Source organism: Bombus pyrosoma, linkage group LG9, assembly GCF_014825855.1.
Source record: "Bombus pyrosoma isolate SC7728 linkage group LG9, ASM1482585v1, whole genome shotgun sequence".
In the NCBI taxonomy this organism is placed as follows: domain Eukaryota; kingdom Metazoa; phylum Arthropoda; class Insecta; order Hymenoptera; family Apidae; genus Bombus; species Bombus pyrosoma.
The window spans coordinates 997,113-1,011,404 of record NC_057778.1 but is presented as its reverse complement, the minus strand read 5'-3'; the positions used below and the strand labels follow the sequence as shown (position 1 = coordinate 1,011,404).

General features: G+C 32.6%; 1 protein-coding gene across 12 annotated transcripts in view; it reads left to right on the top strand.

The window, feature by feature from the left end:
- LOC122571062 (SLIT-ROBO Rho GTPase-activating protein 1-like) overlaps window positions 1-14,292 on the top strand; it is a 43,623-nt gene that overhangs the window by 17,046 nt on the left and 12,285 nt on the right. For 2 of the 12 annotated variants that reach the window (XM_043734304.1, XM_043734303.1), the window contains exon 2: window positions 8,504-9,118. The exons of 8 other annotated variants lie outside the window; for them this stretch is intronic. In XM_043734304.1, coding sequence (XP_043590239.1) covers window positions 9,073-9,118 — 46 coding nt within the window. In that variant the 5' untranslated portion in view covers window positions 8,504-9,072. Of the gene's footprint in view, window positions 1-11; window positions 918-8,503; window positions 9,119-14,292 lie in introns of those variants that run through there. 2 more of the 12 variants (XM_043734305.1, XM_043734308.1) reach the window with 2 other exon arrangements.

Sequence of the window (14,292 nt, the reverse complement as noted above, 5' to 3'; positions counted from 1 at the left end):
CTCTCGACTGGTCGGCCAATGTGCAATACTCTCGCGGTCATCGAAACCGCACGCCGTCGTTATTTGCCGTCGATATTTATCCGTAGTCCCTTGTCTGGGTTCGTCAAGAATCGTAAAAACCAGTTAATTTCGTTCCTTTCATCGAACTCGTGAAACCACGCGAATTTTGACGAATACGAATATTTTCAATAATTTCACAACGAACAGAACTATCTCAGACAACTTAATAACATTAGTTTTCCAGAGAAAACGATCTCGTTCGTATTACAACTGGTTTGCAGTTTTCTTTCGTGGATTTCTCTCTCGCTTAGTGTGTATATATACCGTTGTGTCGTCTCCCCTCTATAGTAGAAAAAAAAATAACAGTCGACATTGGTTTAGCCGAATAGAGGCAACGTCGGTCAGTGTTCGAAGCACGTGTGTATATTCTGTCGCAGGATATCCGGCAAACTTTTGTGTTTCATGGACGGAGAGAAAGGATACTTAGTCGTGTCGCGTTCTATAGCGATCGAACTCGCGTGTAGTTCCTCGAAGTATCCAGCTATTAGACAAGCGTATTCGGTGTGAACACACGTGCACGTAAATTCGGTAATCAAAACAAGGCCGTTTTACACGTCGAGTGAGTTTGTGACTGGTGTGTTCAGTGGTTCATCGATACGTGTTATTGTGACCGTGTGGAACTTTAGGAGATCCGAATGCTGTTTCGAATTAGAAACGCGTGACATTTACGAGAATCTCGCGTTTCTAATAATACATCATCCGTGGTGAACGGATCGGGAGTGAAAATTAATGTTATTCACACGATTGCGATACATCGTAGCGCTGTAGTTTTAAAACGTTTAGTTTCTTCGAGCAGTGATCGAACGCTCTCAAAAGGAATATAATCAAGCCTGTTTCAATCGTCCTGGAATGAAACGGTAAACAACGTGTGATAGGAATAGAGTTTTTCAGACACCAGCTGTTTGCTGTTGTGTGCAGCTGAACTTTCCACGTCCGTTGCATAAAAGTCTACTGAGTCATCGAAAGATATGTTTATGTTTCGAACGAACAGCATCGTGTTACCGGTCGCGAAACTACTGTTGCGATAGAATCGAACGAGGCACCGTGGTAAAAACTCGACGAGTAATTGCCTGGCTTGCGTAGAACAGCTAATTGAAGGAGAACTAGTATTGGTGGCAGGTTGTTCCCGAGAACACATTTTTCGGAATACTAATTGTCCAACGGGACAAGCAACGATATTAGACTTTAATACGGAGTTTAGATTTGTACCCGTACATTACGTATATCGAAGTTTTGTAATGTTATTTACTTTCTACTTTGATCGCAGGTTTTCTTAGTATGTGTAATCGAACAGTTCAAGTGATAAACCAAGTATATAATTACTCGAAGCAATCATTTAAGTGACAGACTAGGAATTACTTTTAGTATCATTGAATATATGAAAAGAACCATTTTGGAAACAGGAATATAATGTTGGATTTTTATTTTTCATGAGATTAATGTTTGTAGATTTTTATGATAATTTTGCTATTATAAATGTTGCTTTTAGTCTGTTATAGCTTATAAATTAATTGTAATGCATTTTAATGCATTTATATATTGCGCCAATTGTTTATTATATAATACAAAGAAAATAATAATTATATTTTACAATTGTTTGAATACGTATCAAATATTTTAGGATACATTTAACCAGTATAATAATAGTTAAGTTCGATATAAAAATTTGTATGAATAGAAAAATCAGGCCGAGTATTACATATTCTCTTTGAAATGAACAAACTTTTGAACGAGTAACTTTTTACGTGCTCGATTTACTTACTACGCTACCGGAAATATCTCATGTTTTTGTACGAACGATTGTAGGAAATTGCTGACATATTTATTTCAAAGTACAGTAAAACATTTATTATCCGTTCACCTACTCTTCGAATAGTTGCTGTTTGAATAGTTCTTTTATCTCGAACCTTCCATTATCCTTATTCCATCCATTCCTTATCCATATTCCTTCGTTACTTTGATATGAAATTAAAAACAAAAATTTTCTTTTCCTTACTATCCCTTTTATATTTGATGTTATGTATATACAACATTATACTTTAATAAGTTATTAATCGATTACACAATAAATGTATTCATTCCCGGTAACTCTGACCACAAATTCTAGTGCATTATATGTTCTTGATAATCCCACCTGGTAAAATATATTTCTATGATTAATAACTAATTAAAGTATTTGCCAGAATAAAGAGGCAGCTTCAATGTTTAAATTGTATTTATTAGAGAAGTAAAAAAGTTTATCGCTGCGAATATTAACTGACTATGAATTTATAGAACTGTACCCTTATTGCAGCAGCCCTTTCAATTAATAAAAAGCTATTTTTCTCATAAACGGATTTCCCAAAGAAAAGATATCGACTCTAAAAAGATTAAAAAGAAAGAGGAAGATCTAGATGAATTTGGAATAATTTACATGGAGAACACGATAGTAATTCTTATAGATTCAGTCCAGGTGTAACCTATATTCCTCGTATCATTTTATCACTATCCCCTATCAAAAGAAAAATGGTCTCTCATGTTTGTGCATACTTTCTCATTGAAAACAGGACTTTAAACGAGTTTAGGATGACCCAGATCGATCGGTGGACATCATAGGTCCATGATGTTCATAGGACCGATTCGAGGCGATCCGAACAGTGTCGAACGAAACGGAATAGTCACAAGTACATCTCAATTTAAGGGCAATTGTGTTTAACAGTCCGACGCTCTCAATCGACTGTGGGCGTTTGCTTCGTTGACGAACGAACGAACGAACGAACTCACGGCCGAACCGTGAATTTTATTCTGTATCTTCTATTGTCAGACATATGACTTCCCTTTCTGGTTTTGGTTTACAGTGTCTTATTAAAACTTTATTACTTATGGCCTATTGTAATGTACGACAGATTTTTTAGTTCCCTTTCCATTTTTTCTTTTTACATATGATATGTTACATATGATATGAGATTTTGTATATCTATTTATTCATGTTTTATTAAGATTCGTAAATTTTTTGAACGGAAAACAATCAGAACTTCCGAATATACTATCGCTTGGAAGGAAAGTTTCCTCATGGTTTTCATGATTCTGCCTTTTTTGCTCAATTGAGATAAATGAATAAAAAAAATTCTTAATTAGGATGAGATTGAATCTGGCGGGTAGCAGAAAGGAGAAAAAAATAGATGATTAAAAGAATTGCGGTACTTTGAAGTTTTACTATCGATGTTTTCTCCTTTTTCATATTTTTCACAGATTAAAAGAATTAAAAAGAGAAAGGTAGGGTAGAAAAGGCGAAAACGAACGAGGAAATAGATGAAGAAAGGAAAGGATGAAAAATCATTGAAAACAGTATCTAATTTTACTCTTTCTGATTTCAGAGCTAACATAATCTTGCATAATTATTAAAACATTCTAAATTTTACTTACTAATTAGACCAACTATATTTATAACTATACTGTAGATTTCCTGCATCTATGAAAAATTTAAAGGTAAATTTAAACGCAAATACGTAGAATGCACACAATACACAAAAGTATATAAAATATCCAAAGTGGACTACTCATCATAATTTTTAGCAGTCGAAATAGATTACCATGTATGTTTCATTTCTTTAGTTCTCTTCATAAAAATATGAAGTTGCATAACAAATCGCTACTAATAACTGTTGCAACTATTAATCACACATTTTTCTATGCATACTTAACCAGTGACTTTTACATCCTTTACTAAATGACTATAACTTCATTGTATTATTTGGAAAATTTGAACATAGATTTTTGTAGATATATTTTTCAAAGGACATTCTTTCAGAAAATACGAAAAAAAGAATCGATTCTTTCTTAGTTTGAAAGAGTCATAGTAATTGGTTCATACGCAGTAATGATCGATACACCTCACGGAAGGATGATTAGTCGAACATCTCGTGAAACTGATTGTTTGTTGCGCAACAAAGACAATAATGATTGCATGGTGATGATTAAGGCTAGAAACGAGATCGTGGTAATTCCCAATGTAGGATAATGACGAAGTTCTTGTGTTGGCGTAGCACGCTCTTCCGAGGTGAACTTTTATAGAAAGAGAGATTTTAATAGGTTTTGTGACTTTGCATTGAATTGTGCGTTTTTATCTGACTTATTCGGATAATGATCGCCAGATGCTGATTATTAAGATAGATTTTAATCATTAATACTGCTTCCACTGTTATCGTCATTAAGGCAATCGTCAATCGTTAAAACAAAATATTATGAAAACTCACCTTTGAATATTATTTTCTTTACTCATTTATTGCGATTGTTTATTTGTTCATTTATTAAAATTAAAAGAGAAAATTTTTTATAGGGGAACGTATTAAAATACTACTGATATTATATCGAATATTTCTGTCTTCTTTCCTAAAAAATCGAATCAATTACGTAAAGGCACAATTTTTATGTAAAGATACGTTTAAATTTCATTTGCATAGAATTCGTTCAATTGGTCTTTTTATTCTGTTCATTTATTAAATCTTATGTTTATTTTACTTGTTTTTACTGTTTCAAGTAGCTCGATCAAACAGTTCTGTTGACAAATTTAAATCGATTGGACGATTGTTCATTCGTCAAATTTATTCACTGCTGACGTGTGTAGAGTGATTGTACAAACTAGGCCGGATTATGGCTGTTTCCTGAAGGAAGATGACGAAAATTGATAGTGGGAACTATTTTACGCCTGAACTGAATTCATCTATGTATCTAATCGTATTTTTCTTTTCAGCGCGTCAGCGCATCCGTTCTGCTTTTTTGCCTTTCTTCTTCTTTTCTCCCTTTGTATGAAATTGTATGCAATGATAAGTGTCTAAAAAAGGGCACTGTTTGAATAGAATTTAGGCTATTGTTGTATCTGTTTAAATAATGATAACATCGTGTCTTTATTATAATATTATTAAAACATATATGTTAAAAAATACTGGTAGTTTGAAATATATTCTAAGGAATAGATGACATAAGGAGTAATAGAATCTTTTTTTTTGTGTTTATTTCTATTTGCAGAGTTTAAGAATTCATAAAAATTTAAATACTTAAAAATTATGTATTTATATAGATCAGATAGTAAATAATGAATATTTTTCTATTTATGTATTTCATATCTTTTTTACCCGTATACATTTATATTCTTTCAAAGAATAAAAATTCTTACTAACACACACACACACACATATATATATATAACAACAAAATGAATAAAAGTATGGAAAATGAAATCATAGACAATATATTGAGCCTATTTTATTGCATGAAAAGCTTCCAGAACTATCAATCTACCAATAAGATTCGCATTAATATTAGCTTAATAACGTTTTTTCTTTCCTCCTAGTTTATTTTCTTTCTAAGCGATTCATCTCAAAGCGTTGTTTTATCGATAACTGACCCGTACCTACTATGCTAACAAATGTAACATGACATACTGTAAATAGAGAAGAAATAGAAGTGATGCCAGTACCTCGCGAAGAGGATTATCTAAATTTCTAGAAATACCTGTAACAATCCTTATTAATAGCGCATTAAGTAGTTTTTAATTATTCATTACCATTCCATCTGTGTACTATCTTTTCACAAAAGTATACGAAACACATGACTTATACGAATGGTTAAACTGTTCTAAAGACGAGATGAACTTCCATTCAGCTGCCACTTTATTATCAATTTTCAAGTAAAATATACAGAGTTCAACTATTTATTAGTATTCTACCTGATTACTATCTTGCCAAAAATATATGCAAAATAAACGATCAAAACTTTCTAAATATAAAACAAATTTCTATCTATGTCCCATTTTATAATCGTCTAAAGAAATATACATTTGTATAAACATCCTCCGTCTAGCGATAAACGAACGAGCCGATTTGCACAATCTTTCGACTATTTTTATATTCAAAGTTGACCCGTTGAAACCCAGAAAATTCTCAATATTATAATAATAAACTACCCGCATCTATGGCAGCATTCCGTTTCGTCATTGTCGTCTTACAAACGACCTATTAAGGCCATCCTCAGCGGGAATTTTAAAAATAATCCTTTGCGTGGCCATCACGCTATGAAAACGGTGTTGTTGATCGTGTTCTTTGAGGACTCGACGCACGACGTACAATCATTATCTGTTGCAGTCTATCAGGGCCGATAATTGCAAAGCATAAACTTGCAACACAGCAACTTATCGTTTACCAGAGCGAACGAGTGAAAGAGATAGATTCACGGTTGCATTCTATTAACGGAATCCTTTCTGAGGCTATAACGGGAACATATAGGAGCTAGAATTTTTATGCCACTGCGCTTTCAATTTTCTCGCACATGGTGCGAACCAGACCTTTCTACGGTTTGCTGATCCTGTAACAATACTTACTTACATCGAAACGATAATACACTATTAGAGAGCATACAATAGGAATTCGATTTTCTTTGAAAGAATTAGGTACACATTACGTTGGTAAACGCATCTATTGGATGGATGCATTAATATACATATAAATACACAGTGGCTATAAAAAGTATATATTTATTTGTACACAACTTTATTTACCAATGAAACGTATTTTTTTATTAGGTTCTACGTTTTATTTTCATAGTATCAAAATGATTTTATAATCATATAAAGTTGATTACAGTTGGATACAATTAACTAGTATGCCTATACATGCATGCAGTAATAAGTACGTAATAAGTAATAAGTACAGAAAATTGGAATATTTTCGGCAACATGTAGCAAAGAGTGAGTATTTGAGATTGAAATATTTCATTTGCCGTAAAATTTCGAATCAATTTCAGCATCATACGTTTCGATATCTAAAATTCTTCGAAACTTTATCGGAACTTTAAAAACTCGAGATCCAACAAGATTTTCATAAAATATTACAAGAGTTTAAGCAATCCAAAATGCTTCACACACAACACGTATGTATCATAGGCCATTGATCCCAGGAATACTTAATTGTAAATAAAGCTGCATTACAAACATGATATTTAAGATCAAACTGTGATAAGAAAAATCATTTCTACAATATTTATCTAAATATTCGTGTTTTTAATTTCTATTTATATAAACTGGATCACGTGTAATACAACACAGGGACAGTTCTGGAAATATGAATGATGCGATATTATCTAATATTAGAAAATACGAACCACTTCTGTATTTTAAGAATTTTCTTTCGTGTTTCGAAATATTTTCATATTATTGTAGTGGCAATGAAATTGTCGGAATCGTTTCGTGAAACAATAGAATTGAAAAATTGAGTACACTGTTTTGTTTTCCTTTCTTTCCCAGAACTTTTACGAAATTGTTCTAAAGCGGAAAACGCTTAACTTAACAGATATTCCACGACGAGTTTGCAAAGTAGTGTAGATAAAAGCTGCATAAATAGAGAGTTCATGTCAATGTTGTAAGATATACGTGTTAATTTGTACATTAAAGTAAAAATATCTCTTAAACAAATAACGTAGCGAAAGCACCATAAAACGCTTTCTTGCAAATAATGATATAATACACATTCGTTTAAGAGGAATATAATTATACTTTTACTTTTGATTGAACTTTCCCTGTACCTTATAATTTCGTTACAGAAACAGGAAGAAACGACATACACTACCGATTAAAAATTTGGGACCAGTTGTCTCAAGTTTCGTGTTAATTTTGTTATTAATTGACGATTAATATGATACAGATATCGATGGCAATTTTCTTTATTTCAATATATTCTTGACTAAAAAGATATTCTACGGTAAAGAAATTGTAAGCCGATATTATCTTATCTATACTTAGATCTTATCAAACGCATTATTTCAAATATAGGTTCAATACTAATATCTCTTATAAAATGTATTGTTTTAACTTATTATACTTTTCAATTTCTTAAGATTATTAATTATTATAATTAATTTTATTGAACTAACAAAATAATTTCCTTGATTTCAATGCGAATATTAATTGGTACTATAAATCAACATTCGAATCATTAGTCTTAAACGGGTTAAAAAACTTCAGTTTATAAATTTCCCTTGCATCGACAAACTTTTAATATTACAATTTTACAGTCTGGATAACTTGAATCGCTTCTCAGCAAATACATAGATAGCAAGTTCATGACTATAATCACGTTTCATACAAAAACAGCATTTCTTTCTTCGTTCCCACACAAGCACGACAACGATGTATTCATTAGGCACTTTATCATTCCATTACATAACTATTATTTTCCAACAATATCTTCACGATACGCATCTATTCTCATATCATCGCCACCAGCTGGTACTCGATTAGATTGCCAATCCATCGTTGCAACGAAATATATAGTCCACCCACGATTAGATACACGTTACTCTATAGTCTATCTCGAGCTTTCTTCGCCTGACCTGCCCGCCCAACTCGCTCCTTAACGTCATTATCAGTACGTATATACCATAATTATCGACTAATATCAATGAAATCTAGATGCGAGCTCGTCATTCGAGGCCGAAGAATGTCAAAGATCACGGCGGCTGGGTCCAATTTGACCAGTGTGTTCCAGAAACTGAACATTGCCAGAAATATCACGTTAGTTCGTTGATGTTCCTGCAGTTTTCGTGATTCGATTAATTCAACGAAATATTCACGTGAATCAGTGACTTTCCGTGATATGATAGATTTGAGAAAAGTTCGCGAGAACTCGCGATAATAATAAATTTGAAAAAAGTTCCCAGAAATTCGTGACTTCCCGCGATATGATAAATTCGAGAAAAGTTCGCGTGAATTCGTGATAATAATATATTTCAGAAAAGTTCAGGTGAATTCGTAACTTTTTCGCGATATAATAAATTCGAAAAAAATTCGGGTGAATTCGTGTTTTAGTAAAGCACGGATTAATATCGCGTGTGTTCGTGTAACTTACACGTGAGAAAGGAAAAGACAGATTATTGGACGAAATAAAAGAGAAAAGTGATTTGTGGGCACGAGGAATAATCGTCGGAGGACCGGAGAGAGATCAGAGTGTGGTGGACAGTCGGAAAGGATAACGGAGAAAAATGTTCAAGCTCGCTGGACGACAAGAATGGGAGGCTTTGACGAAAGGTAAATGGCACGGCCGTTTACGAACCGTTTTTAAGCAATTATTCCACACGTGTACCCCTAACCCGTTACCGTGAGCCGGGTATCCGATTGTTGAAAGAATGTTTGGAAGTTATAAATAGGGAGACACGTGCTTTTTAGGAAACGAGAAGTCTTGCATGAACTTTAACCCCTCATATGAGAATCGTGACAGCTCCCTGGCACAATTTATGATGTCCGTGCACAGATTTGATTAATGTGTTTCTTACGATGTATAATAGAAGAACTGGGAGTTTTAATTTTACAAATTAGATTTGGAAGTGTGGAAGAATTCTAGTAAACTGATTGAAATCGGCGTTTTATATAATAGGAATGATTTTAGGAATTATTTATGTTCTTCTGTCTTTTTCTCTTTTATACACTTTGAAGAATCAAGTATTATTTATGTTCTTCTGTCTTTTTCTCTGTTATGCACTCTGAGGAATCAAGTATAAGTATCTTTACATCTTTAAACATCTTTCACAGATTTTAAATTTCTTCTTATATAGAGTGATCCGCGAAAATATTTGAATACTTACCATAAAAGGTTTTTAAAAAGATTCCTTGAAACTTCATTAGCGTTGCAATGAAAGAAGATTGTGGCAATTATTTTGATGAAGTTTGAAACAGATCAGACATTATAAGACATTTACTGCAAGCAGAAGTTAAACATGCAATCAGTGCTAGTGAAAGCTTCACTAAGTTGAGGCATATTAATATAATGTATAATTAACTTACTTTCATTACGATGCTTATGAAACTTCAAAATGTTCTATACAACACGCATAATACATTCATAAAAAATTTCTGTAGTAAGAGTTATAATATTTTTATATATCACTGTATAGAATAATATATTTAATTTTCAATTTATTTTTCGCACAGGCAGTTATCTTTATCTACTTTATTATTTCCAATACCTTTTGTGAAATATGAAAATTCCAAGTAACAGGTGGTATGGAGAAAGTCTGTAAAATCAACATTTTTCTTTATGTTGCAATAAATATCTTTTTCGAAGTTTCTAATCATATTTCTCATACTTGATACGATGGCTAAATTTACGATATCTATATTACTGACTTAATTTGTCGGAAGACGGATTAATTAAAAGAAAATTGATTAGAAGAGATGTAAATTAAAATATATTGGTTATTTGGCTTTACAAAAATTAAATCATATTGAATCCGCAATTAATACACATTGTTAAATTGCTAAACCTATATAATCGGCTACAGCAGTTTCCAATTGATAAATTAATCGATTAATGAGTATTATAGATAATAAAGCAAGAAAACACTGTGATCGCAGAAATGATAAAAGTAATGATTAGTTTACTGTTGTAGCAATTAAACTCTACTTTGTTGAAAGAAGCAAGAATCGCATAATGATGCAACAAAGCCAAAGTATTATCAAAAGCTATTGATTAAAACATACAGATATTGATAACTAACTCTCGATTAAATAAACTTTTCTTTTTAAAAAGTGAATCGAATAAAATTTGCCCAGTTATTTTTGTTATAATTTCTATTCTTGTTTAAACAAATTTTATTCTTTCTATGCAAAAATATCGACTAAAATTTTGATTCAGATTTATATTTTATGCGCATCGAATTTCTTTTTGCAATTTTTTAATGTTAAATATATGTAATTCTTTAATTTATATGCATCAGTGCATTCACTGTACCTATCTCCAACAGTTAAAAGGTTAAAAAATAAAGATAGACGAGCATGTAACTTCCATGTCACTTGCAGAGAGTTAATCGGTTATCGTTATAGAACAAGTTAATTTTATATCCGTTACGACGACCTGTTTCATTCTTCGAACGTGTTTAAAAAAGGAAAATATATCGGCGCTAGTGTATGCATCAAAAAAGCAAAAGAAAAGAGGGAAGAAGAGAAAGAAGCTAAAAGTTGCCCGTGGGTCACCGGTGATCCACGCAGGACGGACCTCGTTAGAACCGTTAACACGATACGCATTAATCGAACGGGTAACGCCGCGCGGGTTATTATTATTATTAAGGTCGATTACGTAACATTCGATAACCATGTGGAGCATAAAAGAGTGCGCCGGCTATTATTAACGTAGAAATAATTTATCGTAGAAATGTCGATATTTTGACGATGCGTTGGGAAACGGGTGAGCCGACAGTTTCTGAAAGGAAATTGCCACGCGCTCGTCGCCATCCTCCGGTTACTCCCCCTTCGAGGTTTCTGATCGATGAGCACCGTGATATACAGGGTGATTTAAAGTTTGGTATATGTCCTCTTATATTTTTTATAATATTGTCTGGTAATATTTATGTTGGGGAAAATATTTTTTCATTTCAAGTAAATAGAAACATTATAAATAGATCGTGGATTTTTATGTGCTTATGGAAGATGCAAAAATGTGCAGAATGTATGTAATACGTAAAAATATAGAAAATAGTTGAAGTGATAGTAATCTTTGCAATACATGTTAGGTAGAACAATTTTCTACCCAAGTTTCATTTTATACTTATAAACATGTATCTCGTTACGAATATATTTCAATCTGTATGCCATGTTTTATGCAATGTAAAGAGTGTTTCATGCAGGTAGGACGATGTAATCCTTAAAATACTTAGAAATGGAGAGAAATGGCGTAGGGCAAAATGAAATGATATAGAATAAATGGCATGCATTAACAAAAAAGATGCAATTGCGTTATTTGAATGTACGAATGGATAAAAATACATGAAATTAACACCAGAATACCCTTTATTCTATGCCATTTCATTTTGCCGTATGACATTTCTGTCCGTCTCTATTTTAAAAATACATTAGCCTGCCCTAGTTACGTGAGACATCCTGTTACTTATTTATCGCTTTTACCATAAAATGCAGATTAAAAGGACGTACGCTAAAATTGAAAGACTTCTCTGAAACTAAACGAACCCCAAACTATTATGCGAATCAACGATACCAATAGTTACGGATTAAATTAAGTTTGGCTGTGAATTATTAACATCATCATTCCAAAACAATTTTTAGAGTATAATTATCATTATAAATACGTTCAACGAACGCACATTTATTCGTACATTTTGCATTTATCTGTTTACTCTTTATTTATAAACGTATTATTGAAATTTTATCGCTCGGTTGTGTAATTCTAGCAGCCAGAGACTATGATTGAGACCGAGAGAATGTTTTTGCCAGAGTATCGGTTACGAGCGAAGAGTGATTCGGGGAACTCTCGTGAAGATTTGGAATGCACGGTGTCACATGGAGATTTGGCTGCACGTGGCAAGAATGGTGTAACTCGTCGTTCGTGTTGCCAATCTCTTGAACATAATACTTTCTTTATTTAGAATTTCCTTATCTCTTTTTTTCATACGACTCGTTTCACTTCTGTTAAAAATAAATTATATCATATTTAAAAACGTGTCGATTACATTATATATATTACAGGAATAAAATAAATCACGAAGAGATAGGGAATTTCTAAATAAAGAAAATATTATGTCCAAGAGATTGGCAATCCGAATGACGAGTTGTATCATCTGCACGAACTGAGATTGACGTAACAGAATTGAATTTATCTGTAGTCATTTATATTGATTATAGAAGAGTCCGATTTAAAAGTGACCTAGTTAACAGGCGGAAACCTTGTTCAATTGATAAATCAAGTCATGTGAATTTTTAATGCTTGAAAGGACATTTTATGTCGTCGATGAATTCAAGTGTCTAAAATCACATGCTACCTTTACTTTAAATCACCCGATATATTGGCAGCCCGTAACGAAGTGCGTTTATTTACCTTCTTAGGGGCGTAGGCAGGTCGATTCATGCGTTTCAGCCCCTGTGCGACGAGGTCGAAAATCTCGTGGCCACTTGGGGAATGAATCACACCGCGGAAGTACGGAAAATCGATACGCCCTACGCTCGAATCGAGTGGAAAAAGTTAAGCAAGTTCATATGGGATGACCTAAGATCAACGATGGACAGCTTCTTTCTTTTTTTACTTCTTTTTCTTGCTTTCTCAGAAATACTCGACACCACATGGGATTACACATGGTACTTCCCCGATGCCCTCAACTATCAAGTTTCTTCGTACAAGTTCCTAAAAACGTTAAAAAGTTTCTCAAATATCTCCTAAAACTTTTTATCCCCCTTTTTTTAAATTGTTCTTTATATTTCAAAATATCCATACTTAAGGAATTTGAATAGCAAATGATATATTTTATTACTAATTTAAATCTCGTATTACCTGATTTTATTTGCTTATACATTGCCGCCTAGTCAACATTAATGGTCATAGTCGAAAAGCTAAAATAAATTGTCGTAAAAGCTTTTTCTTATAACTTTTTTACATTGTCACACATAGAATTTACATATTTCTTTACTAGAAAAAAATTTTATTTTTTAATTTTATCATTTATATCGTTTATTCTTTGAACTCCTCCACTCTTAACAACTATAGCTTTTACGCGCCCGTTTTTTATTCGACTGTTGGTATCATTCCTTTCTCAGAAAGTCACATAAAGAATCGTTTAATCCTCTGCGAAGGGTGCCTTTCCTTCAATGAACTCGTTACAATGACCCTCATTGATCCATGATTAGACGCAAACCATCCAGGGGTAGTCTAGACTTTAGAGTTTTATTTGTTAATTGCATCAGATACATAGAACGAAACAGGTTGTCAGTTTCAGCTGCTTTTAAATTGCTATTCTTTCCTTTTCTTTTTTCTCCTTCAACTTTGATTTTTTGCTTCGATAAATTGAAGAGACATAATGTTTTTCAATTTTTATAACTTCATCTTTGAAATATTGTTCATTTGCTTTAGTTGTAGAATAAATAAAAAATAGTCATACTTAGATTCTTATGGAAATTGGAGTTTAAGGTCAGAATGAATTATTGAATGATCATTGAATGAAAATTAAAAGAGATTGTCTGAGATATCGTTCTACGTAGGAAGTGTTATAAAAACACAGATATTTACAACAATTTACATTTTTAATGTTTAGGATAATACAATCACAAGCTTGATATCACATGACCTTTAAGAAATTGCAACAAAACAGACAAATATGAAATACACCATTTATTTTTGCCTCTGATATTTATTTATATTATTTTTTAAAGGTCACTTCGCATTACACTTGCGATCCTATTAGAACATCAATAAAACCCCCTCA